We start from the raw sequence: 26,616 nt of genomic DNA, 5'->3' as shown, positions 1-26,616 counted from the left end.
CTTTTGTTGGTGAAGAGGAAAACAATGTAACTACATTTTCTTCATTTTTTTCTAAATTACATACAAAAGTATATTACAAACTCAAATGAAGCACTCAACAGTTAGGAAAAGCCTCCTTGTGCATATGCACTATGGTACAGTCTAACTTACATGATCACATACTATCTTTTTTACAGGACTCCTTCCTCACTCAGTGCACTGGGTAGACAATGCTCGCTGAATGAGGTGCTTTTATCGTCACTTCAACATATGGCCCAACGCCTTATTTACTGTACACTATTCAAACCCTGCTCTGAACACAGATTTATTAATTTCTTCACTCCTTTTTCTATGGTGCTTGCTCATCACTATAGTATGTGACAACCATTAATGAATTTTCCTTCATAATACCCCTGTAAGATAATGTATTAGAATTGCCATTGTACAGATGGGGAACCAATACACAGATTGGCAGAAGTGTACACTACTCCTGAGTGTCCAACATGAGATGTTTATGGTCTAATTTTTCAGAGAATTTAGCATTTTATAGCATTTCGTGTGTTCAGCGCACAACTCGTATCGACTTTGGTTGTAGATGTGAGTGCTCGGCACATCCACAAATCAAACCACAAGGTCTCAAGTTGGACATCCAGAAAATGATGAGCACACAATTAGTGATCACCTCTGAAAAGTTCCGTTTAGATGACTTTTCCAATATTCCATAGGAAATCTGTGGCAGAGATAGGGATAGAATCCAGTTCTTCAGGGTAGCATGTCTTAACCATAAGACTACCCTTCTTCTTCCTGCAGTGTTCTGCCTCATTCACTACACATCTTCCATCTTTGGCAACAAATGAGACAAAGAGGACTTACAGATAACAGCCTCATTTACTACACAACCCTGATTCATTCTCAGAGCACGCTCTGTCCTGTGCACCGAATGAGATGGGGTCCTGTAGAAGAAATAGTTTTTAATTACATGATCACCTACTACCATAATGCAAGCGGCACACTGAGTCCAAATTAAGATTGTACAGACAACCTTAATTCTGTCATTTTCTAACTTCTGAATGCTTCATTTAGCAACCGAACATGTTAATTACCTTTTTTGTGTGCAATTTCAGAGGTTTCTAAAAAAGAAATCTGAAAAAATTCTTTTATGTAGAACCATACTGACTTTCCCATGGATCATCAGTAGAATTGAGAACCCTTATAACCACAGCACAGATCTTTAACATTGAGCTTAGGGAAGTAACTGACAGCAGTAGTAGGTTGATGACCTCTATGTAGATGAATCACTAGAAGTAGATAAGGAAAACACTTTGCAAGTGGGTATCAGACATTTGCTGCCATTAAAGAAATGGTGAAACTCAGAAATCCTGGGTTCTGTTCCAGATTCTATGGGGACAGTGTGCTCTAGTGGGCACAGACCATCATGCCTGTCCTCCGACAAGCCCAACCCCTTCTGCCCTTCAGCCCATTCTCATCCCAGCCCACCAGCTGCCTCAGCAACTTGTCCCGCTTCCCCATAACCTTGGTGTCTTGCCACAGTTCATACACAAGTCCCATGGCCCTTTGTTCCAGTCTTCACCCTCAGGGCTCCAGGGTTTTAGTGGCCCCAAGAGGCTGGGGAGGGGGAAGCCCTGATTGGCGGCAGCTCCACCACGCCGCATTCTGCTTGCTGAGCTGGTGCTTGGAGCTGGCCCTGCTCACCCTTGCCACTCCTCAGACCCAGCTCCTCACCCCTCTGCATTCCAACCAGTCAGCTCCCTCCTCCTCCTGCAGGGGGAGCATGGAGAACATAGGACTGTCTCCTTATTCCCGGCACCACAACAGTCTCTGGCTACCGGGAAGAGCAACTGCAGGAAGAGTCCTACTCAGATTCTGTAGCCCAGGACTGGACTGTGCCGTGCCAAGTACAGACAATCTTCAGAGAATTTAGCTGCAAAAGCTCTAACAAGTCTCTACCGATAATAAACTACTGAGGTTTTCAGAAGCTCATAAGCATGGCTAAATTTTCACAGGGACAGTAAAAGGTACATCCCTGATGCTACATCAACCTTCCTGTCAAATGTCAAGTCCCTGGGCCAATGCATGGAGGTGCTAGAACTGCTCAATAGAACTGCTGTAGGAAATTTTTTAATATGGGCAAAAATCTTTCCCCCAAACCTTTTTCTGAGACCCAACTGAACCATTTTGAGTGAAGTTTCTCAAAAAAATATTCAACCTGAGGCAGATACTTGGCATGGAAAATTTCAGCCCAAATGAATAAAGTTTGGCAAAATTATAACCAAGTGAAAAAAAACTGGTTACTAACCTTTTGTAACTGTTCTTCAAGATGTGCTGCTCATGTCCATTCCATATTGAGTGTGTGTGTGTGTTGCGGGCACCACTGCTGGAGAATTTTCCCTCAGTGGTATCTGTCAGGCTGGTGGTAGTGCCCTCTGGGGCAGCATGCTTATGCGCTGATATAAGGAACATCGTCGGCTCTGCACCCTCTCAGTTCCATCTGGCCAGTTGACTCCGACAGCGGGGCAAGAGGGTAGGTCATGAGCAACTCATCTTGCGGAACAGTAGTTACAGAAGGTTAGTAACCATTTTAGATTTGAGTGCTTGCTCACGTCCATTCCATGCTAGGTGATTCACAAGCAGTACCTCAGGGAGATGGGCTCGAAGTTCATGGCCATGCTGACTGTAGCACTGCTCTGTGAAAAGTGGGTCATCTTAGACCTGTTGGTTGATGGCATAGTGCAGGGGTAGGCAACCTGTGGCATGTCAGCTGATTTTCAGTGGTACTCCCACTGCCCAGGTCCTGGCCACCGGTCCGAGAGGCTCTGCATTTTAATTTATTTTTAAATGAAGCTTCTTAAACATTTTAAAAGCCTTATTTACTTTACATACAACAATAGTTTAGTTATATATTATAGACTTATAGAAAGAGACCTTCTAAAAACATTAAAATATATTACTGGCATGCGAAACCTTAAATTAGAGTGAACAAAAGAAGACTCGGCACACCACTTCTGAAAGGTTGCTGACCCCTGGCATAGTGGGATGTGAAGGTATGTGCTGACAACTGGAGATGTCCTGAATTAGGACCAGCACAAGGAATGCTGTTGACAATGCCTGGGCTCTTGTGGAGTGAGCAGTTAAGATGACTAGAGGTGGGATCATTCACCTGCTTATACCAAATCCAGATGCAGGTGGCTATCCAGGACAAGATCCGCTGGGCTGACAAAGGTAGCCCTCTCATTCTTTCTGCTATTGCAATAAAGAGTTGCGTGGATTTGCGGAAGGGTTTATTCCTCTCACTATAAAGGCGAGGAGGACATTTCTAAAATCCAGTGAGTGAAGCTGTCATTCCTCAGAGTTCTTGAGAGGTTTCAGGAAGACGACTGGTAGGAAAATGGCCTGGTTGTTATGGAATTGACACACCACCTTTGGTAGGAAGGCCGGATGGGACACAGTTAGACCTTGTCCTTGAAGAACACTGTGAAGGGCTGTTCTGAAGTAAGGGCCTTGATTTCAGACCTCTCTGGATGAGGTGATCACAACCAGGAAGGTGACTTCCAAGAGAGAAGTAGCAGGATGCACAATACTAACGCCTCCAGGAGGGACCCGTGAGCTTTGACAGAATCAGGTTTAAGTCCCCTGGGGGGAGACGGGAGCTCACAGACCTGAGGATAGTCTCTCTAGCCCCTTGAGAACACTGACTTGCCTTTCACTGGAGGGTGGAAGGCTGAGATGGCTGCTAAGTGCACTTTAATAGATGAGAGGGCCATGGCCTGATGCTTTAAGTGGAGCAAATAGTCTGAGATAGACCGAAGAGAAGAGAGATGGAGACAGAGCATGTTCAGAAGCCCAGAAAAAAAGAGAAAAGCTTCCACTTGGCCAAGTAGGTAGCCCTGGTGGAAGGCTTTCTATTGCCTAGCAAGATCTGCTAAACCTGTTCCAAGCAAGCCTGTTCTTCAGGGTTCAGCCATACAATATCCATGCAGTTAGGTGCAGGGAGGCTTGGCTCGGGTGAAGTGACGAGCTTTGCAAGTGATCTTGTGAAATCAAGTCTGGATGGAGTGGGAGCAAGAGTGCAGGTGTCACCAAGAGATCCAGGAGCGTGCTGAACCAATGTTAGTGTGGCCAAGCCAGGGCTATCAGAATAACTCTTGCTTTGTCCTGTTTGATTTTAGTACTGTGTGAACCAAGGAGACTGGGGGAAAAAAAGGTGTAAACTAGCAGGTTTGTCCACAGGAGCAGGAAAGCATTGGAAATGGAGCTTGGACTGTGTCCACGAAGTGAACAAAACTGATGGCATTTCCTGTTCTGCCTGGTAGTGAACAGGTCCACCTGGGGAGGCCCCCACTTTTGGAAGATGAATCTTGTGACCTCTGGGTGAAGGGAGCACTCGTGGTGAGAGGAAAAAACTGCTGAGGTGATCCACCAGTACATTCCAGGCTCCCAGGAGATGTGATGCCTTGAGATGAATGGAGTGCTTTGCGCAGAAGTCCCACAGACAGATGGCCTCCTGCCATAAAGCTGAAGATTGAGCCCCTCCCTGTTTGTTGATGTAAAACATGGCTGAAGTATTGTCTGTCAGGACCTGCAAGACCTTGCCTGAGATTTGGAGAAACACCACTTGGCATGCTAAGCATACAGCCCTGAGCTTCCTGACATTTATGTGCAGGGAGAGTTCTTCTTGGGACGAGAAGCCCTGAGGTAGGTGAGGTGGTCTCCCCACACTAGGTCTGACATGCCTGAGACTAAGACAACTGATGTTTGAGGGGGTAACAAAGGACATCCCCATCATTACCAATCTTGGGTCTTTCCACCAGTCCAGTGAGGCAAGGACCAGAGGCGGAACCATGAGTACTGAGTCCAAGTAGTGTCTGCTCGGGGAGTAAACTGACACTACCCACAGCTGGAAAGCTCCGAGGCACAGCCTTGCATATAAGTACATATCATCATGTGCCCCAGTAATCTGAGGCTAACCTGAGCTGTTGTGATTAGGTGGACCATGACATTGGACATCAGGCCCAACATGATTTGGAATTGGGCCTCCGGCAGGAAGTCCCTGCCCTGGATTGAGTCAAGCACTGCCCCAATAAATTCTATTCTCTGAACCGGGACAAGAGTTGACTTCTGCTAGTTTATCAGCAGGCCCAGTGCTTGGAAGGTGACTCGGACCATGCTCATGTGTTCTGTACTTGAGACCGTGACCACTCTTTGATCAGCCAGTCATCGAGGTACAGGTAGACTTCTTCACCTTGCTACTTGAGGAAGGCTGCTACAACCACAATACACTTTGTGAAAACCCAGGGGGTTGCCAATAGGCCAAAGGGAAGAGTGATGAATTAGTAGTGGTGTTGACCCATTATAAACCTGAGAAATCTTCCATGGTTATGGAAGATATACATGTGAAAGTATGTGTCATTTATGTCAAGGACAGCATACCAGTCTCCTGGATCCAGGGAGGGAATGATGGAGGCAAGGGAGAACCTGCGGAACCTCAGCTTCTTAAGATATTTGTTGCGGTGACATAGGTTCAAGATCAGTCAGAGGCCCTCTTTGGTCTTTGGGGTTAGGATATACCAGGAGTAAAAGCAGCAGAGTGTCCTATGGCACCTTATAGACTAACAGACGTATTGGAGAATGAGCTTCCGTGGATGAATATCCGACGAAGTGGATATTCATCCATGAAAGCTCATTCTCCAATACGTCTGTTAGTCTATAAGGTGCCACAGGAGACACTGCTGCTTTTACAGATCCAGACTAACACGGCTACCCCTCTGATACAGGAATAAAACACTCTCTCTCTCTCAAGTCTTGAGGAACCTCTTCCACAGCCCTCACATGTATGAGGGATTGCATCTCTTGGACAAGGAGTTGCTTGTAAGAAGGGTTCCTGAAGAGGGACGGGGATGGATAAAAACTGAAGATTATATCCAACTGTCACTGCACTCAGGAACCAATGTTAATTATGACTGCGTTGGGCTGAAGAGTTACAGACAGTCCAAAAATAAAAGGAGCGGCAGATCTGAAACGGTGATTGATACAGAGCCTTTGGGCACATATTTAATAGCCTGCTTGGCCTGCCAGAGTATCTTTGAGATCCCAACTGGGACGCTGAAGTGGATGGGAGTGGTTGGTGCCGTTTATAACCTCTGCTTTTTCTTTTGTAGGGCTCCTGTTTTGGAGGTGCAGAGAACAGAGAAGGCTGATGGCCTGAAGTGTTTCCTAGAAGCTGACAGAGTGTAATGGCCAAAGGATCGCAGGGTGGCCCTTGAGTTCTTCAGGCTGTGAAGTCACATGTCCATCTGGCCCAAGAACACAGAGGAGCCTTTGATAGACTGTTTGACCTCGTGAGGAAGGCTGGAGGACTGGAGCCAAGAACACCTCGTGGTGTCAGAGGCCATTGTCCTGGCTGCCAAGCTGGCAGCATCCAGAGCCGCCTGGAATGAGGTCCTGGTCTTACCCTCCTCGAAGATGGCAGTGAACTCCTGCCTTGAATCTTGGGACACGGAGTCTTTAAATTTAGCCAAGGAGTCCTACAGATTAAAATCATATCTCCTCAGCAGAGCTTGCTGGTTGGAGACACGTAGTTGAAAGCTACCTGTCAAATAAACCTTTCTTCTGAAACATTCTAGTCTCTTGGTGTCTTTTTGCTTAGGGGTAGTGCTTGACTGCCCCTGCCTATTCTTTGCATTTTCTGCAGACCACCAGGGACATGCAAGTACAGGTATTTGAACCTGTCTGCTGACACATCCTTCTACTTCTCTGCCCTATTTGAGGTGGGGGGGGGGGCAGAGAAGGAGTTTGCCACAGGTCCCATCACTATCTCATTAATGGGCAAGGTCACCTTGGAGGGAGCTGCAGCAGCCAGGATATCACTAAGACTGTGTGATGTCTCTGAGATCCTCAATTTCCAGACCCAGGTTTGCAATGGCCTGCTTAAGAAGGTCCTGATGGACTCTGAAGTTACTGTGATGAAGCAGATTACTGGGTCCCACAATCGCCTTGTCTGGGGTGGATGAGGCGGCAGCTTGTGCAGGAGGAGGGGCGACTACCTCAATTATGTCCACTGGAGCCATCTCATGGACATTGGTACCTGAGTCGGGGTCTGGTGCCAAGTGGGAAGGAGTGGTAGCCTCTCTCTTGGAAACCACCAAGCAGGAGCAATAAAAGGGAGGATGTGGTACCGGGGGTGGGGGGGGACCTCCAGGGGTTTCAGTAAGGCCACTGCATAGGCCACTGACCCGCTGGCCAGGTGCTGGCAGGAGGACTGACACTGAAGTCTCGTGGTGTATAAGGTGGTCACTGGGACACGTTTTAGGTGGTACGTAAGGTTTCCCTTCGGACTCAGGAGTCTTCTCTCAGAGACCTTTGTGGAGCGATACCTTCTAACGACTCCATACAATGCTGAGGGTCTGGGGACTGGCGACAGACTGGTGATGGAGAGGCTAGATCAGAGAAGGCTTGCCGCTAGAGCAGTGGTTCCCAAACTTTAACAACTTGTGAACCCCTTTCACTAAAATGTCAAGTCTCGTGAATCCCCGCCTAAAAATGAATATTTCTAGGGATTTTCTCCTTTATCTAAGTGTAGATTATAAAAGCAGTGATCTTGGAAATATAAATTTGTTTTTATGACATGTTTATTACACTATATTATTATTAACCATTACAGTATTTTTAGTAGATTATGAAAACGGCAACACTCTTCCAAGATCTCACTTTCACAGCTTGTATCACTTTGAATAAGCCTGTTATAAGACAAGGCTCTTATGTTTCATCAAGGAGTATCACATGTGAAACAGCATGAAGGTATTTAAAAAGCCAACTCAAAGAATTCCTTCTACACAAACATTGAGGTTTTGAGCAGTCCAGGCAAACAGCGCACGTTAAAACAAAGCTTAAACTTGTTCTTCATAATAATTTTAAAAACAATACTAGCTATCTATTTAATTTTAAAAACAGCAAAAAATATGCACCCCCTTTCCATTTCTTATAAGGAGTCTTGAAGTTCAAATCTCTTCAGTATGATAGATATGCTTGCTTTGATCTGCTTAGCTCTTGGAAGTCCAGAGGCTCCGGGCTGCTGGCCTTGTGCTGCCTGGGGTCCCTAGGGACAGCTCTGTCCACCATTAGGGAATTCCCCCCCTCCCAAGAACCCGCTGTAACATTTCATGAACCTCAATTTGGGAACCACTGCCCTAGAGGGTGCCGGGGGGTCCAATTCCAGGAAGGAGCCCCAACACTTCTGTCCTTTCCTGCTTCTGGTCACCGGAGCTGAAATGTGTCCCACTGGAGTTGAAGGGACCGGCAGAGAAAAATGATCCCTAACTACTTGGAAAGCCTCTAGGGTTAATGGCATTGTCAGACTGCTGGCACCGCTGTGGCTTCTGGGAGTCGGTGGAGGGTCCCGCACCAGACTCATGCTCTAGGCAGAGTTGACTGTGACATTGCGGGATTGGGAGAGGTAGAGTGACCTGGCACAAGTCTCACTGCGCTGCCTTCTCCCCACTTGTCTCTTTTCTGCACTGGTGAGTGCCCTCTGTTGGTTCACTGCTTCTTGTGATTCTTTCTTGGCACTAGTGTGTGAACAGTGCAGGGAAGTGCACGGTGCTGGGGGAGTGCTTTGCACCAATGCTGAAGTACTTGATGCCAAATTGGAGCAGCTTGACTCATACTGGTCTGAGTGTGGCTTCCACGGGGATAGCCTTCAGCCTAATGTTTCTGTCCTTTTTAGTGCAGGGTCTGAAGTCCTGACAGATCTGGCAGTTGTCCCTCATGGGAGTTTTCCCCCAAGCACTTTAAGTAGCTGGAGTGCAGGTCACTCATGGGCATAGGTTTGTCTCAAGGCTTGAAGCCCGGGGCATACCTATCCCCTGGGGCAAAAAAGTCCCTCAATGATAGGAACTATCTATTTACACTAATGCTAATTACAAAAAATTGCAAATGAAGATAGAATCCAAAAACCACTGGGAAGAAAGAAAGGTTGTTCCACCAACCATCCTGGGTGTAAGACAGAACTGAGAGGGTGTGCAGCCAGCAGTATCTCTTGTATGAGTGCATAAGTGCATGGTTCCAGAGAGCACTGGAGCTGGCCCAACAGATACCACTGAGGGAAAAATCTTCAGCAACAGTGCACATGACATGCACACACCTAACATGGAATGGACATGAACAAGAACTCAAAGAACATGGTCTTATTATGAAAAGTATAGGGCAACCTTACCGACAGACATTGCTACCTGCACCACCTATAAGATAAAAAAATTAAGCTGTTTTGTGATAAGAGACCCAAATTCAGGAACAACAGCTTGACTTCTGGTTGCTTGGACCAGTCAGATAAATCACGATCATGCACCTCAACTTCTGAATGATTTATAAGTGTAGCAAAGGATTTAAAAAAAGCATAGCAGTTAGTGTAGCTGAGTGGAAGAAAATATGTTCCAGAAATCTGGAGCATTCCTCTGAATACAGAATACTTGAAGAACATTACACATGAGTGAAGGCTGAGGGCCCCTGAGAGGATAGAAACCCCCACTAAATAGAGGGGAAAGGACTTACCCCATAAAGTCAGTGCAGAGACAGCTCCTGACACACAGCTTCATGCTAAGTTCATAGCCCACACCATGCACTGGCCTTTTGTCTCTGAAAACTTGCCTTCCCTTTTGGGACTTAATACACAATTGGGGTTTAGTGTAGGCAGGAATCAAATCAGCAGTTTTGGAGGATGAATTAGTTCCTATGCAACCAGCAGCCCTGAAGCAGCGCTGGGCAAAGGGAGGTTGGCCTGGTCATGATGCATCAGCTGTTGATTGTAGATGCAGTTAGTTCCATAGTAGGAATCATTGTTCCAGGGGCATTTGGAATTCAGAGCAAGATCTGGTAGGAGCTGCAAGCAGCAGAAGCCAGTACCACAAATATTTTCTCACAGAAGTCAGAACAGAAGAGAAACTGTACCAGAAATGCAGAGCACTTGAACAGGATGATCATTACATAGATGCAAGATTTATTTTCCTCCTAATGCATGTTGAACAAAAATATTAATGGGGATGGGATTGAAACACCACAGCATTTAAGAACCCCCTAATCTAGAAAAGGAGTGCACAAGCTACTTCAATATTAAATTTACCTCATAACAGTTGATCTGAACAATGTTACAGTAATCTTGGAACAAGTTTTATGTCAATTTCTTTTAATGCTAAATTCGCTGACAATAATTGAAGAGTTTCAAGAAGTTTTGTATCCTAATAAGTATTGGAAGACAATCTGCATCATTTTCAAAATACTATTGTATTACAATAATCCTACTCCTCTCTGTTAACAAAATACATAAAGCATAAACACACGAAAATAGCGGTATTAACAAGAGAAGTCCTTATCACTACGCAATTCATTTGCTTTTCATGTAATCTCATCCCCTTTCCCTCACCACAATACTATTTAGATTTTAACTTCTTTGGGATTGGATTCTTTTTTATATTTGTTTATAACATTATATAAACAATACAAGTAATAGAACTTTAAACATCCTTATGGACATCTGACAATAGAAAACAGCGAGGTAAAAAATTCACTCCTACTCAAATAGCTTCCAAAGTCTGGATTCCTCACTTTCTATATAACATTTCCAAAATGAACTAATAAGGAAAGCAATATTCACTAGGAACAGTGCCTGTCAACTGTCATCTGGTTCAACAACCTGTTAGTATGTCTGAACATTTGATTTGTTTAAAATCAATTGAAAAATGAGACATCTTTTTCAGAACAATGACTTAAAATGAAGTAACCACACTTCCAGTCTGGTAATGTAAAGAATTCTATCCCAGCTGCTAACTCAGAAAAGGCTCCACAAAACAGAAGGTGATTATTGATAACTGAACACAAAACAATAGAACCTCTATTCTACCGTCAGGTAAAAAGTTAAAACCATTTTACCATGCAAAGTTAAGGAAGGACTGATTCAAATGTGTGAATTATAAATTCGTATTTCTGATTTAGACTATGTTCCAGAGTGCAACGAACAGGAATTATTTTGTCAATTCCAAAATGGCTGATTGGTCGTTCTTGTTTTGCCTTGAAATATAAGGGCCAGATAACTTGGTAGAAATCTCTACAATTTACATTAAGAATATTACCTTGTGTGTAGGCAGCATCATCAGATCCCACACTCAATTTCCGTGCATCACTGATCCTATCCACATGTGCTAAAACAGGGTCAGTAAGATGCTGGATACCCTCTGGTTCTGCATAGTGATCAGGAAGGTTTAGAAGATTTGTAGGTTCAAAGGTGGGGGATACTACCCCTGGTGAAACTGCAGGGGGTTTATTTGGAGAAACTGTAATTTTAAAAGTATATTTTGTGTTAGGCTGTGTGACCACCACTCGAGGAGAGGTTGCAGTGGTGTTGTTGCCCACTGCTCGACTCTTGGGTGGATGGTGATGAATAAATGCAGGACCCATGCTTACTTGACCAGACATATTCCTAGAGGTGGTAGTTACACCAGGATTTGTTGATATGAAGAGCGTTGGTTGGTTCCGCACAATTTGCTCATCTCCTGTTGTCGCATTTGCTGAAATGTAGACCTTAGGTTGACTGCGGGTGATCACTTCATCAGTATTTGGTGGACTGGCAGCTATGTAAACAGTGGGCTGACTTCTACTTAATGTCTGGCTGTTGAGGGAAGAAGGATTAGTGGAAGTGCGAGGACCAGATGAACGCAGCTTTGAAGAATTGTTTCTTTGTGGTGGTTCAAGTTTGATTTCAATTTGGTTTTTGCGAGGTCCTGTTGAGATATTCTGAATGTTATATTGGCTATGGGTAGCAGGTTGTGAGCTACCAGATGAATGAATCATGGGTGCTTGTGGAGTAGTGGGTGAACTGATAGGCATATAGACATGAGAAGTTTGGTGGCCTTGTTGGTTTGGCTGTGATGATTGTTGTGATGAGGTATGTGGTAGAGGACCTGATGTGGGAAGAGTAGTCCAGGGACTTGGTTGTGAAGGCTGGTAGGCTTGCTGAGGATGCATGGGATTAAACTGAGACACCCAACCGGGATGCTGCTGCGTCTGTCGAGCTGTACCACCTGGAGTTGTAATATAAGGCCTGATATAGATAGAATTTCCCTGTGGACTATTAAGTACAGGTGGAGGTACACCATGTATGTGCAAAGACGTAGGGGTATTGCGACCAGGCTGAATATTGGGAGCTAATGTTACCATAATGGGGTTGAATCTGGGTGTTTGCTGAGAGAGGCTAGATGCTCCTTTGCTGCCTATGTGAAATCCCAGGTGTTGTCCTGGATTAGAAGTACTAACTGTATTAGCCATTCCAAAGACATTAAATCCCTGTGGAATTTGAGCTGGTGCTGTCTGTGGTTCCTGCTGAAACAGTTCGCTGTTGGGCTGACTGCCTTGAAGATGTCCATCACTGATGCTGTGAGTTAAAGTCCTACTTCCATTCATTCTACTTCCTTCTCGTCCATGGTGATACACATTCTGTGACTGCAAATCCAAGTTAAGAGATGTCATGTGATTTCGTAGTCCAGGAATCCCAGAATCATCCGAAAAACCTAGGTCTCCTTCACCGTAGAGATACTTCGTGCTCTCCTGAGACAGAACTGCACAACAGGCATCCAAGTTATTATTATTCTATAAAAAAAACAGAGTTTGAAATTATTGATAAAATAAGGTCATATGCTTACATTGCATCATTATTAAAAAACTACTATGCAGCATCAAATGAAAAGCTTTGAGTTGTTGGCCAGCACAGCTGCTACACATGTATGAGGGGCTTACATGTGAAGCTTACTATTATGAGCACTGTGACTCACTCCCTGGCACCAAAGGCGAAGATTTGCATTGCTGCTGCAGTAGTGACAGGGAGATCCTTGAAAAGTTAATATGGTATGGTACTTCTTGGATGAATGCTTTTGCTATTCTTCCCCACATTCAGAACAATCTTCAGCACTGATCAAGACTCTGCTGAGGGGAAACTGACAGAAGGGTTGACTTCACAGTACCTGTATATTACAAGTAAATAACTTGAAAAAACAAAATGTTTATTTTAAATGTTTTCCTATTTATAAACAGAAGCAACATGCAGATTAAGGAAAGTGCACAAGAGAACATTAAAGATACTTCAAATAAGAATTTAATTTGAACGAACAGCAGTAGCATATGAACAATCTATTTCACAAGAAGAAACACTTTAAATAGAAGAAATACTGATTACAGTGGCATATTTAAATATTCGTACCGTCTACACCAAAATTCCCCTAATAGTCCAGTACTTTCAAAAGCTTTAAAACAACCTTTTGTATTGTGATAAGCTTAACACACAAACTTGAATCTGATGACTTTTTAAAAAATGTAAATGGTAATAATATCTAAAAAGAAATGAGCGAAATGTGTTTGATTACCTCGAACTGAGGTAATCAGAAACCCATAACTATTTTTTTTTTTCAACAGAGTTTAAAAAACAAACTATGCACAGTCTTCACTTTTTTCTCTGACTTAACTGGAGGCTCTTAGAGCTTCCAGTTAACCTTCTTTAAAAGAAACTAAAAGAAGGTTATTGAAATTATTCAGTTTCCTGTCCTGAACCCATAATCATCCTTTTTCATCTGCTCATATTTTATTCAATTTTCATAGAGTGATATCTAAAGAAAACAAGTATACTTAAACATATTTATTTTGTAGACAAGTGACTAGTGTGCCATGACCTTTACCAAAACCAGTAATTATAATCAAATAATATATTTTGAATAAATGAGGTGTACTAAAAAGAAATACATATAAACGAACTAGAAAAAAATACAGGTATCAAGAAGAACATATGCAGCACTAGAATAATGAGTACTGTTCAAAAGTACAGCTCTCAATACCTGTATCAGCAAGATAAATTAACTCATGCTATATATTTTATATCAAAATTACTTATATTAAGTAGCGGACAAAGGGCTCAATCAGGATCAGAGCCTCTCTGTGTTAGGCATCCCACCAAATCATAGACCATTGTTACTCTGAAGAGTTTATAATCTAAAATGCAACAAAAGAAAGGGGGAGGAACCCTAACAAGTAAACGTTTATACAAGCCAGACGCATACACAGCTTGACCTTTCTGAGTCTTGTTAAAAAATACATTATAATATAAAGGTAACAGGACAGGAGCCATAATGGCTATCTATCTAGTCATTATGGTAAAGCGCTTTGAGAGCCAATACAAAGAGCTAAGTATATTATTATTATTAGTTGGCAATTTCTGAGAGCTATTGGGTCTGAGAGCTATGAAGAAGAACAAGTTAGCAGTATACATACTAGCTTGGGCTGGGTGTTCCAGGGATAATGGGAGACATGGAAGAAGGCATGAAGGTGCCTGTGGGAGAAGCAGAGAAATGGATGATGGAAGCTCGCACTGCAGAATGTTGTTGTAGAGGGAACACTAAGATACAGAAATGGGTAAGTACGGAGAGGCTAAAACACGAGGGTTTAAAGGTAAGGACCAAAAGCTTATACTTGATGGAGTGGAGAAGGTAGATCCAGTAAAGGGACAAAAAGGTGACAGACAGAATGACAGGCCAGAAAGATCTTAGCAGAATTTTGAATGGAGCTAGGAAAACAGGATGGATACTGAGGGCTTGGCTACACTGGAGAGTTACAGCGCTGGTGGTGGCTTTACTGTGCTGTAACTTATTCCCCGTCCACACTGGCAAGGCACATACAGCGCTGTATATCCTTGGCTATAGTGCTGATTGTACTCCACCTCGACAAGAGGAATAAAGAGAACAGCGCTGGTGCTGCAGCGCTGGAGTGCCAGTGTAAACAGTGAATAATCTTACTACGCTGTAACCGACCTCCAGAACCTTCCCATAATGCTTTTAAGTAAAGATAACACTATTTTGTTGTGATGCCTCTCTTTGTTTTGTTGTGAAATCGGGGTTCCCGGAGCTGCTTATCTAAAAAACAAACAACTCTTTTTGCTCGAGCAGAGGCAGGCAGGGGGATGAATGTCCACAGCTAGTGTTTGCTTGAGGAGAGAAGCAGCACGGCTTGCAGGTGGTGGAGTGGAGGGGGGGGAAAGAGGGGGTGTCCATTTCGGAGCAGCTGCTTATCTGGTGTGTGAGGAAAAAAACAAAAGGCTATTTGCATTTAGTGAATGAAAGAGGGGTGGAGGAAGGGATTGGAACTTGCAAGGCAGGGAGCTGACACAGGTCTGGTCTACACTACGCATTTGAACCGATTTTAGCAGCGTTAAACCGATTTAACGCTGTACCCGTTCACACTACAAGGCCCTTTATATCGATATAAAGGACTCTTTAAATTGGTTTCTGTACTCCTCCCCAACGAGAGGAGTAGCGCTAAAAATTGGTATTACCATATTGGATTAGGGTTAGTGTGGCCGCAAATCGACGGTATTGGCCTCCGGGCGGTATCCCACAGTGCACCACTGTGACCGCTCTGGACAGCAATCTGACCTCGGATGCTGTGGCCAGGCAAACAGGAAAAGGCCCGCGAAATTTAGATTTTCATTTCCTGTTTGCCCAGCGTGGAGCTCTGATCAGCAAGGTGGCAATGCAGTCCCAAATCCAAAAAGAGCTCCAGCATGGACCGTACAGGAGATACTGGATCCAATCGCTGTATGGAGAAACAAATCTGTTCTATCAAAGCTCCGTTACAGAAGACGAAATGCCAAAGCGTTTGAAAAAAACATCTCCAGGCTACACCTGCTGCGTGACAAGCGTAACAGGAAGCCAGGACTCAAATGGACGCTCATGGATGGGAAGTACTGAGGACTCCAACTATCCCACAGTCACAGCAGTCTCTGAAAAGTATTTGCATTTCTGGCTGAGTCCCAATGCCTGTAGGTTCAAACACATTGTCCAGCGTGGTTCAGGGAATAGCTCCTCAATTTACTCCCCCGCACCACGTGAAAGAAAAGGAAAGAAATAGTTTCTTGACTTCTTTCAATGTCACCCTATGTGCACTGAATGCTGCTGGTAGATGCGATGCTGCAGCAGTGAAGCGCAGTATCCGTCTCTCCCTTCCCTGGTGGCAGATGGTGCAGTAGGACTGGTAACCGTCCTTGTTATCAACCCGTGAGTGCTCCTGGCTGGCTTCAGGTGAGGCGGCCAGGGGCGCCTGGGTAAAAATAGGAATGACTCCGGTCATTCCAGTAGATGGACAGAACGCTGGTAACTGTCTTTACCATAGCAACTGGGGGTGAGGTCCATCAGCCCCCTCCCTTTCCTGTGTAAAGAAAGATTCTGTACTGCCTGGACTGTCATAGCAGCGGCATGCTGGGCTTCTCCCCCCCGCACGGCTTAATGTCCTGCCTGGACTGTCACAGCACGGGAGGCTGCCTCCCCTCATTTTATGTCACTAATCAGTGTTTCTAATTCCTGCATTCTTTATTACTTCATGACACATGAGGGGGACACTGCCACAGTAGCCCGGAGGTTGGGGGGAAGGGAAGCAAGGGTGGGGTTATTGTAAGGACACCCCCCATGAATGGCATGTAGCTCATCATTTCTGCAGATCTGACACAGAGCACCTGCACACTCTGATACATGGTTCTCTAGTACACTTGCCCATATTCTAGGCAGGACTGACTTTTTTTAGAACCATAAAGGAGGGATTGACTCAGGGAGTCATTCCAGTTTTGCTTTTGTGCCCCGGCCAGTCTCAGCAGGGGCACCCATGATAGCAGCAGACAGGACAGAGGGACAGATAACCATCATCTCATTGCCAATTTACGCCGGCAGCAGACGGGACAGAACGACTGTAACCATCTTGCTATCATGCAAAAGCAAATGAATGCTGCTGTGTAGTGCTGGGGTATCGCCTCTGTCCGCGGTATCCAGTACACACCTGGTGACTGTAAAAAAAAAAGCTGATAGGGGCTCCATGGTTGCCGTGCTATGGCATCTGCCAGGGCAATCAGGGAAAAGGTGTGAATGATTGTCTGCTGTTGCTTTCCAGAGGAAGGAATGACTGACGACATTTACCCAGAACACCTGCGACATGATTTTTGCTCCATCAGCCACTGGGCTCTAACCAGAATTCTAAGGGGTGGGGGAGACTGCGGGAACTATGGAAGCTATGGAATAGCTACCCACAGTGCAACGCTCGGAAATCGACACTAGACTCGGACCATGGACGCACACCGCCGAATTAATGTGCTTAGTGTGGCCGCGTGCACTCGCTTTATACAATCTGTTTTATAAAAACGGTTTATGTAAAATCAGAATAATTCCGTAGTGTAGACATACCCACAGTGTCAGCTCCAAAAATCCACTCTGTCTCCCCCATGTTCCCTGTCACACTCCACCCATCCTCCTCTTCTGAAAAGCACACTGCAGCCACTTGAACGCTGGAATAGCTTCCCATAATGCACCACTCCCAACACCGTTTCAAATGCTGCATGTGTGGCCACACTGCAGCGCTGCTAGCTGTCAGTGTGGGCACACTGCAGCGCTTTCCCTACACAGCTGTACGAAGACAGGTTTAACTCCCAGCGCTGTACAGCTGCAAGTATAGCCAAACCCTGAGAAGGCCATAGAAAGAAATACAGAATAACTAGCCAAGCTTGCGAGGCCCATAGGCATAACTTGATAGCATTTTTTGGCTTGGATGTAGTGCAATAACTTTTGAACGCTGAAGCCAATCAATTTCAAAATTTCAGGTACTCTCAGCAGACAGAACTCTATTGATTTTTATGAAAAGGAGGAAATGGGGGAACATCTGCGTACAAAGTCACACTTCTAACAACCGGTTTATTCTCTATGGACCAAAGAATGGTTTGATGACAGAAATGAACACAATACCTCTCATTTTAGCTCTATCCATATCCAACTCTATTTAAAATGTTGACATAATGAAAGAGAAAGACAAGAGGCAAGGAGACTAACAATATAGGGGTGGGGATAGAGACGGGAAATAGGGGCACACAGAGCTTCTGACAGGAGGAAGGGGGGCACATACAAACCTCTTGGCATGAAGTAATGGGGGGATACAGAGCTCCAGGAGGGCAGAGTGGGTAATGGAGGGCACACAGAGCATATGAGAGAAGGGTACTGCAACCAGTTCCTGAATAGAGGGGAGCTCAGAAGCTTGTAGGGGAGAATGGAGGGATTCCAGGAATCCCTGATGTGTGCAACAAATTTGGCTGACAGAAGCAACAGTGTGCAACTCCCTAGTTTAAACAGGCTTATGCTGTGTCCTATAAACAGGGCCGGCTCCAGGTACCAGCTTAGCAAGCAGGTGCTGGGGCGGCCACTCCGGAGAGGGGCAGCACATCCAGCTATTCAGCAGAGGGTCCCTCACTCCTGCTCGGAGCGAAGGACCTCCCGCTGAATTGCTGCAGCTCGCGATCGCAGCTTTTTTATTGGCTGCTTGGGGCGGCAAAACCCCTGGAGCCGGCCCTGCCTATTAACCTTTCAACTAGTCTTCTAGTTTCAAGATAAAACATACAAAGAACAGATATGTTGACAGTGAAGCGTTCTGCTTAAACAGCAGCTTTCTTATATTGTGCTTTTTATGAAGCAATATTAGCTGCTTCACTGTCAGTTGCAACTGAGTTTTCAATATAAGCTTAATTTTGAACCCCTCTTCTAAAATCCAAAAAAACCCAAACCATTTTGGCCTAAAAACTGATGGGGCAGATTTGGAACAGATGCAAAATTTTTCTACACAATTTAAAGTGATCTGGACAAGAGGATCCTGAAGTCAAGCTTTTTTTTGCCATTCTGTAGGAAAACCCAACTTAGATGAAGCATAATTTAGTTTCTGGGACTTTCCAACTGAAACGATGAAACCAAGATCAAATTTAGTTTATCAAGACTAGTTAAAAAAATTCTCATCTTTTGATTTTGTAATGCTTCTATGGAATGTCTGCTCTGACAAGCTTAATATAAAATGACCGCTAAGATCATTTTAAAAAAACCAAAACAACAACAGCATCATGAATCTGTACCCTGACCCCCTGCCGCACCTCTCACCCTTCCTGCACCCCACATCCCAACTCCCTGCCCTGAGCCCCTGCCACACTCCACACCCCTCCTACACCCCCTGGGGGCAGGAAGGGAGCAGAGTTGGGGTGGGGATTTCGGCGAAGGGGTTGGAATAGGGGCAGGGAAGGGGTGGGAAGAGGCCAGGCCTCATGGAAGGGGTGGAGTGGGGGGCAGGGCTGAGGGCAGCTGGCGGGAGGTGTCAGTAACGTGACCCTTGGGGCCAATGTACTAGTCCTCATGTGGCCCTCGTGGTCATTTGAGTTTGAGACCCCTGCTCTAACTTCACCACCTCAGCCAAGCTTCACAGTCATCATAGCTGTGAACAGTATTCAATTGTTTGTTTAAAACGTATACTGTGTGTATATCTATATAATATATAGTTTTTTGTCTGGTGAAAAAAATTTCCCTGGAACCTAACTCCCTGTTTACAATAATTCTTATGGGAAAATTGGATTCGCTTAACATCATTTCGCTTAAAGTCGCATTTTTCAGGAACATATCTACAACATTAAGCGAGGAGTTACTGTATTCACATTTAGGGGTATTACACTGCCTAGTGGTGCCTAACAGCAAGAAGTGTCCACTGGATCACAGGTTCTCAAACTGAGGGATGAGCCCCCATGGGGGGGCGGGGGGAGGGCAGAATGCATTCAGGGAGGAGCATGAGAACCTTTAGCCAACCCCCCCCCCCCCCAACTTACTTCACCAATCTTACTGCACACTGCCATCGTAATAAGCCAGAAGATGGTGCCTAAATGCATGCTATCAAGTCCAGAAGGATCAATGGTTTATGCATCAGGGCAATAACCAAAGGATTCTAAGTCAGTTGGGAGGAAACTCAGGGTGGTTGCCTTCTTTGTAAAGTGTGTGGGTGGGGCCTCATTGAAAGGAAGGAGGACTGTGTTGCCCTAGATAGGGATGTGCCTGAGCCCAGGGTAAAGAACTTGTGATGGACACTGTATCTGAAAGTATCTTGTGTTCGGGTACCTCCTCTATAGTGATATGAGAAGTAACTTCTGCACTTCTGAAAGTAGACTAGCCTTATGAGAAGCCTCCATTTGCTGATAAAATGGGTTAGCCTGTTTCCTAACAGAGAAAGGGAAGGATCCTTGCTGATTGGTTCTTGACTCTCAGCCCTCACAAGGCCTTGATTTAAAAAGGCTTCTTCTGCTCACTCTGGAATGATGAAGGCTGCTGAGGCCTGCTGATGTCTTTAATTTTATGAAAAATAAGCCAAAGATGACTGTGGATAATACGGTCTCCAATAACAGAAAGGAACAGATCTCCTGCAAGTAGAAGAAACCAACTCCAAAGAAAAGGCCTTCAATCTTGTCTCCTTCAACTTCTCCAGCAATTCATCTTTCTTTTCACTGAAAAGATCTCCTCTTTGAAGGGAAGGAGATCTTCCACTTGAATTCTAGCATCCAGAACCAAAGAGGAGGAATGACACTATGTATGTCTCCTCAGAGTAGAGCATTGGCTTCTGCAGTTAACGGAAGACTCTGAAGCATCAAAAGGAAATCCTGAGAGTGATCTTTGCCACATTTTGACCTCTCTTTAGGATCATGTTTTCCCATCTGCTTTTGTCATCTGGCAAATCACGCCTCCAAAATGCCAACTTTTAGCACAGGTGGAATAGATAGCAGGCCATAACAACTTGGGAATTTGTCACCATATATTTGCCACCGTAATACCAATACATGAAAGAGAGAACACCTTTCTCAATAGGAAATCAATCGCCTTCCCCTTTCTATCACTGGGATGAAATGTGGCTATCCATACCTTGACCTGCTACTTGCAGAAGCCACTATCAGTGAATTAGGTACAGGGTGCATATGAAAACCTCTCTGAGGGTATCTGATGCAATTTGTCTGTCTTCTTGGATATAGGTTGGCAGGAGTGGACCAAACAGTCATAGCAGGCTGGAGCATCAAAGATTAGTAAGGACATTGTACTCTTGGAGGTACCCCAAGAATATTAAATCAGTGTATGAGATGCCTCCTTCGCAGGGACGGAAGACAGATTCAAAGTGGATATCATGCGATCCACTAAACCGTGAAACTGCAGAGCATTCTCAGAAGGGGAAAAGCAAGGCCCACATGCTCATCCACTGATAACCAGGATCATAGTCTATATCAGCTCCACTTTTTGAATAGGTGCATACTATCTTCTCATCCTCTTCTTCAGACTGATCCTTTACAGGTGAAGATGATGCCAACCTTGGAATTGGTGAAGCCTGTGTCTTTGCTTCTCACTCAGATATGTGGAATGCTCAGAAGCCAAACAGTGCACATCAGCTACCAAAGTGAAGTCTTCTTTGGAACCAAAGATAGACCTAAAACTTGGGCAAGGGTTGAGGCCAGAGCTGAACATTTGGACAGCACAGGATCCAAACACTCAAATCTATCTTCTTGGCTCCTGAAGCTGAGACTAGAAACAACCTTTGACTTCAGAATCATAGCAGCTCTGTCAGAATTGGATGGATCTAATAAATCTGACATGCAGGATTTGGCACTGCTAACAGTTGTCACCTTCTCTGGAATTAAGGACAGTAGAGTGTCCCTTGGTTCCACCTTCAAAAGCCTAACTGCTAGAGCAGCGGGAACTATAGCTGGACCCACTGAAGGTTCCAATTTTCTAAAACCCTTAGCTGCTTTGACTTTCTGGAAGAAGTGACAGAAACTGACTGCCCAGATGCAAACGATTTAGCCTCAAGGGCCTCCTCAGGGAGAAGGACCTGCAAACTATTATACCTCTTCTTGAAAGCTCTGGCTGTTGAAGTCTGGTAGACAGAACACCAAAAAGGAGAGTGGTCATCCAAAGCCAGGAAGACAGTAGGGTACAAAGTATTTTGAATCCCACTTCTTCAGTTCTGCCATAACCTGGAACTGAGCTAGCTAACTACCTAACAACCTATACTGCAAAAGAAAACAATTAACACTAAAAAATGAAGGAAAGAACTTCAGAGCTGAAAGGACTAGAGAGGTTCATTTCCATCAACGGCAAGTATTTGGAACCAACTGAGGTGGTAGAGGGTGCTGCACTCCTTAAATAGTTATGCCGTCAGAGCTTTTGGAGATGCTGAGGGGAGGGGTAGAAAGGGGACATGAGAGTGCTCTAATGGACAACGCTTGGAGAAATTTCTATCATTCAGCACCACTAGGCAGTATAATATCCAGAAGTGGGAATATGCAGAGCCTTCTCAAAGAAGAAGGTCCTCTTTACAAGAGGAGATTAACACACTCAGGGAGTGGCAGGAGCAATAAGGAAAGGGTCAAGTCAGAGGTCTATTATGGGAAAAAAATAGGGAAACTATCTTTCAAAACTCTGCCCACTTGAGAAAAAGTATGTTAAAATAAATGTGAAACAAACAAAAATCCAACTTATAAAATAGTCATAATATTTAGACAATTCAAAACTCCACTGTACCCAAGCGTACAAGAGATAAAATTCACTCACCAGTACCATATATGGATTTAAAAGTGCTACCTTAAGAATTCTCTATCAGTCTTAACACAGAACTTCCTGGCTTAAGTGAGACTAAGTTGTCTTTTTTTTAAAAGCTAATACTGAAGTAGTTGAAGCCTCACTTATCAGAGGGGTAGCCATGTTAGTCTGGATCTGTAAAAAGCGACAAAGAGTCCTGTGGCAACTAACAGAAGTATTGGAGCATAAACTTTCGTGGGTGAAAACACAAACCATGTGTCTGAGGAAGTGGGTATTCACCCACGAAAGCTTATGCTCCAGTACTTCTGTTAGTCTATAAGTTGCCACAGGACTCTTCATCACTTTTTGGAGCCTCACTGTTATCTTAGTCAAATTAGAGCACATTAAATTATAAAGAAAATTACTGAGCTGGTAGAATTCCATCTGTGTGTATCTATGGAATCAGCTCAGCCAGATGCCTTCCACCAGCCACCAGATCTGGGGCTGCCATCACTGGGCAACTTTGAGCTTCTAACCCTACCCAAGTCATTATGCTACAAGAGCAGATCCAAAGAGCTCTTGTTGCCGCAGCAACAGCTGTTGAGTATTTTCTGCCTCTCTGTACTTGGAAGGAATCACAACTTCCCAGGAAATGGAGTCCACTGCAGTGCAAGCCACTAGAGGACCCTAGCACTCTCCACTGGAGAACCCCATTCATGGAACTCATACTATTAATTACGTACATTATGTATTTAAAGCTACATAACTCTGTTGTTTAAAAACATTAGTGAAATGCAATTGTCCATATTATGAACACATGACCTACCCTACAAAAACAAATTTTAAAAAAAACTGCAAGGTGACCAACAACAGCAGTGCAGGGGGCTATTTCTTGCACACTTACGCCACACACTTCTGTTATCTGCCAGACCTAATTTTCTGGTTCTAGGCCTCTCCCTCAGTAGAAAAATCAACTGTATCAAATATTGCCATATTTTGTGATAAGGAGGAGGCTGCCTAGTGTAAGACCTATCACAAACAGATTCCAGAAAGTGAAGATATAATGCATGGGACTAGGCCAATGTATCACCTCATCCCAATATGCCCTTTTTAATGTTAGAAGAACTAAACAGCACTCAAAATAAAAAAAATTAGTAGTTGCAGGGCTAGTCTTGAGCACAAGCATGGTGCCATGCAATTTGGAGAGCAAATATGGCAACTCCACGGGCTGGTCCATTTTCTACACTTGGGGGAATTCTGTGTCAAAAAATTATGCGCACAATTTCTTAAAATTATGCAAAAGTCTACATTTTTATTTGTCAAAACAACAATATAATCACACCAGTTTCAATTAATTTTGATCATTTATTTCAAAATACCTGTTAGCAAGTATGCCTGAAACAACACAGACAACCAAAACAGATTGAGGAAATGTTTTTTGACAAACAGATTCCTTACTATGCATATTAATACAGAACTCTGAGTAATAATTCATTTAAACTACAATACAGAACCGTATTTCCTGCACCCCTCAGAAGCAGTGCCAAGGTTTGGGGGACTCAGGGATAACAGAGGAGCTGAGGGAGAGGGAAGTAAATTGTTGGGAAGGAGCCTGGGTGTGGACTTGGACAGTGGTTGAATGTGGGTGGGAAAATTATGTAACAGGCTTTTTGGGGGGATGAGGAGGGATGGTTAGGGAGCTTGCCCCATAAAGATCCTGACTGACCCCTAACCTCTCCTATTCAGTCAGGCACATCTGCTGCTATCCTCATGTCTATGTGTCACTACACCCCCCACTCAGACACCCACTCCCCTGTCCCTATGTAGCTCTGCATCCCTTCCCACCTCACCATGTGGCCCTGCACCTTCCTCCCCCTGTGGCCCTGTGCCTCCACTCCATTCAGCCCCTGCCCAGTCTGTCCTCCCCGACGAGCCCTTATGAGCCCGTCTGACTCCCACAGCACCCCATGCTGTCTGTCTCCACATAGTCCCTGGCCTGGCCTGGCCTGATAGGCACTGTGAAGAAGGCAGGATCTCTCTCTTCCCTAGCTAGCTAGGACCTGCTGCTTTGTTCTATTGCCACAGCACCCACTGGTGGGCAAAAGGAAGAACTGTAGTAACATTTAGGCAGCTTTTTTCTGTGCAAAAAAATTAAAAATGTGCATGGCTCATTAATTATGCACGTGTGCAGTAGCGCAGAATTTCCCCAGGAGTAATTTTCCTACTTCGGCAAAATGACAAGAGGGAGTGGAAGGTGGAAAAATAAAATATTTTGCCTGCTCCTTATACGAGTGGCTTAAGACCTCACAAAAATAAGGGTAGGGTTGAAATTTTGGCTTCTTGCAACTTAAAAATAGTCAAACTAGTTCTCTCAATCTGCAGTGTTCATCAAGTTTCACTCTAGAATGAATTTTCAGCCACATAATAAGTCCTTGAGAATAAAAGTATTTATAATGGAAACTTTTAGATTCCCAGTGTAAACAATACAAAATATAAATGCTAACATATGAAGAAATTTAAATTCCTCAATTTTAAGAAACATCATGAGAGAATAGACTATGAAAAAGCTGGAAACTGATTTGAGACTTTCCTTGTTTTAAAGCTAACAGAAGGAAGCCAAAAATATAAACAAACAGGAAAAAAGCTGCTATCAACACTTCCATTCAACCATGGCAGATTAGAGGGAAAGCCTGTGGCAGTTACTTGTAATACCTACAATAAATGGCAACACAAATATACAATAGTGATAGGACACTGACCTGTAACATGCATCTGGACACAACAACTTCAGGTACCTCCGGAAATTTTTGTCGCAGGTCATGTAAAACCTGAAAATCTATTTGGTGGCTTCCTTGGGCCATTCGTATATTGCCTGATCAGGACTGTTGTTCAACAGGCAATTCTAGGTCTTAGTGAATGGAGTACTCATCTCTCCTGTTCCAGCATTTTCTGTAAGAGAGGGGGAAAAAATGCCAAATTTTATACATAGTCTTAGTTCAAAGTGTGAGGTTCTGTATTTCACCAAAACCAAAAATAACACTACACAAACTAGCTACTTTAGACGTAGAAACAAAGACTTTCTATTAGGGCTGTCAAGCGATTAAAAAATTAATTGCGTGATTAAAAACATTTGTGATTAATCACGTTGTTAACAACAGAATACTATTTTAAATATTTTTGGATGTTTACTACATTTTTAAATATATTAATTTCAATTTCAACACAATACAAAGTGTAGAGTGCTCACTTTATTTTTATTACAAATATCTGCACTGTAAAAAACAAAAATTTTTTTTTAATTCACTTCATACGAGTACTGTAGTGCAATCTCTTTACCATGAAAGTTAAACTTACAAATATAGAATTACGTACAAAAAAAACTGCATTCAAAAATAAAACAGTGTAAAACTGTAGAGCCTACAAGTCCACTCAGTCCTACTTCTTGGTCAGTCAATCACTCAAACAAGGTTGGTTACAATTTGCAGGAGACAATGCTGCCTGCCTGCTTCTTTTTTACAGTGTCATCTGAAAGCGAGAACAGGTGTTCGCATGGCACTGTTGTAGCTGCTGCAAAATATTTGTGCCAGATGCAGTAACGATTCATATGTCCCTTCATGTTTCAACCACTATTCCAGAGGACATGCTTCCATGCTGATGATGGGTTCTGCTTGATAACGATCCAAAGCAATGTGGACTGATGCACGTTCGTTTTCATAAGCTGAGTCAGATGCCTCCAGCAGAAGATTAATTTTCTTTTTTGGTAGTTTGGGTTGCGTAGTTTCCACATCAGAGTGTTGCTCTTTTAAGACTTCTAAAAGCATGCTCTACATCTCATCCCTCTCAGATTTTGGACGGCACTTCAGATTCTTAAACCTTGTGTCGAGCACTGTAACTATTTTTAGAAATCTCACATCGGTACATTCTTTGCATTTCGTCAAATCTGCTGCAAAAGTGTCCTTAAAATGAACATGTGCTGGGTCATCCTCCAAGACTGCTATAACATGAAATATATATAGAATGCGTATAAAACAGAGCAGGAGACATACAATTCTCCCCCCGCCCCCACCAAGGAGTACAGTCAAATTTAATTGACAAATTTTTAACAAGCATCATCAGCAGGCAGCAGTATCTCCCGTCAATGTAAACAAACTTGTTTGTCTTAGTGATTGGCAGAATAAGAAGTAGGACTGAGTGGACTTGT

At 43.9% G+C, this 26,616-nt stretch overlaps 1 protein-coding gene across 5 annotated transcripts in view; it reads right to left on the bottom strand.

The window, feature by feature from the left end:
- The window catches only part of TAB2 (TGF-beta activated kinase 1 (MAP3K7) binding protein 2), a 142,855-nt gene that overhangs the window by 17,891 nt on the left and 98,348 nt on the right, over positions 1 to 26,616 (bottom strand). For 3 of the 5 annotated variants that reach the window (XM_075064033.1, XM_032771779.2, XM_032771777.2), the window contains 3 exons: positions 25,175 to 25,364; positions 14,299 to 14,356; positions 11,118 to 12,630 (listed from right to left, as the gene is read on the bottom strand). In XM_075064033.1, the coding sequence (XP_074920134.1) occupies positions 11,118 to 12,630; positions 14,299 to 14,356; positions 25,175 to 25,236 (1,633 nt within the window). In that variant the 5' untranslated portion in view covers positions 25,237 to 25,364. The remainder of the gene's footprint in view (positions 1 to 11,117; positions 12,631 to 14,298; positions 14,357 to 25,174; positions 25,365 to 26,616) is intronic. The other 2 variants (XM_075064034.1, XM_032771780.2) reach the window with 1 other exon arrangement.

The sequence above is a fragment of the Chelonoidis abingdonii genome, chromosome 3, assembly GCF_003597395.2.
Source record: "Chelonoidis abingdonii isolate Lonesome George chromosome 3, CheloAbing_2.0, whole genome shotgun sequence".
NCBI lineage: Eukaryota > Metazoa > Chordata > Testudines > Testudinidae > Chelonoidis > Chelonoidis abingdonii.
This window is presented reverse-complemented; position numbering and strand designations above follow the sequence as displayed.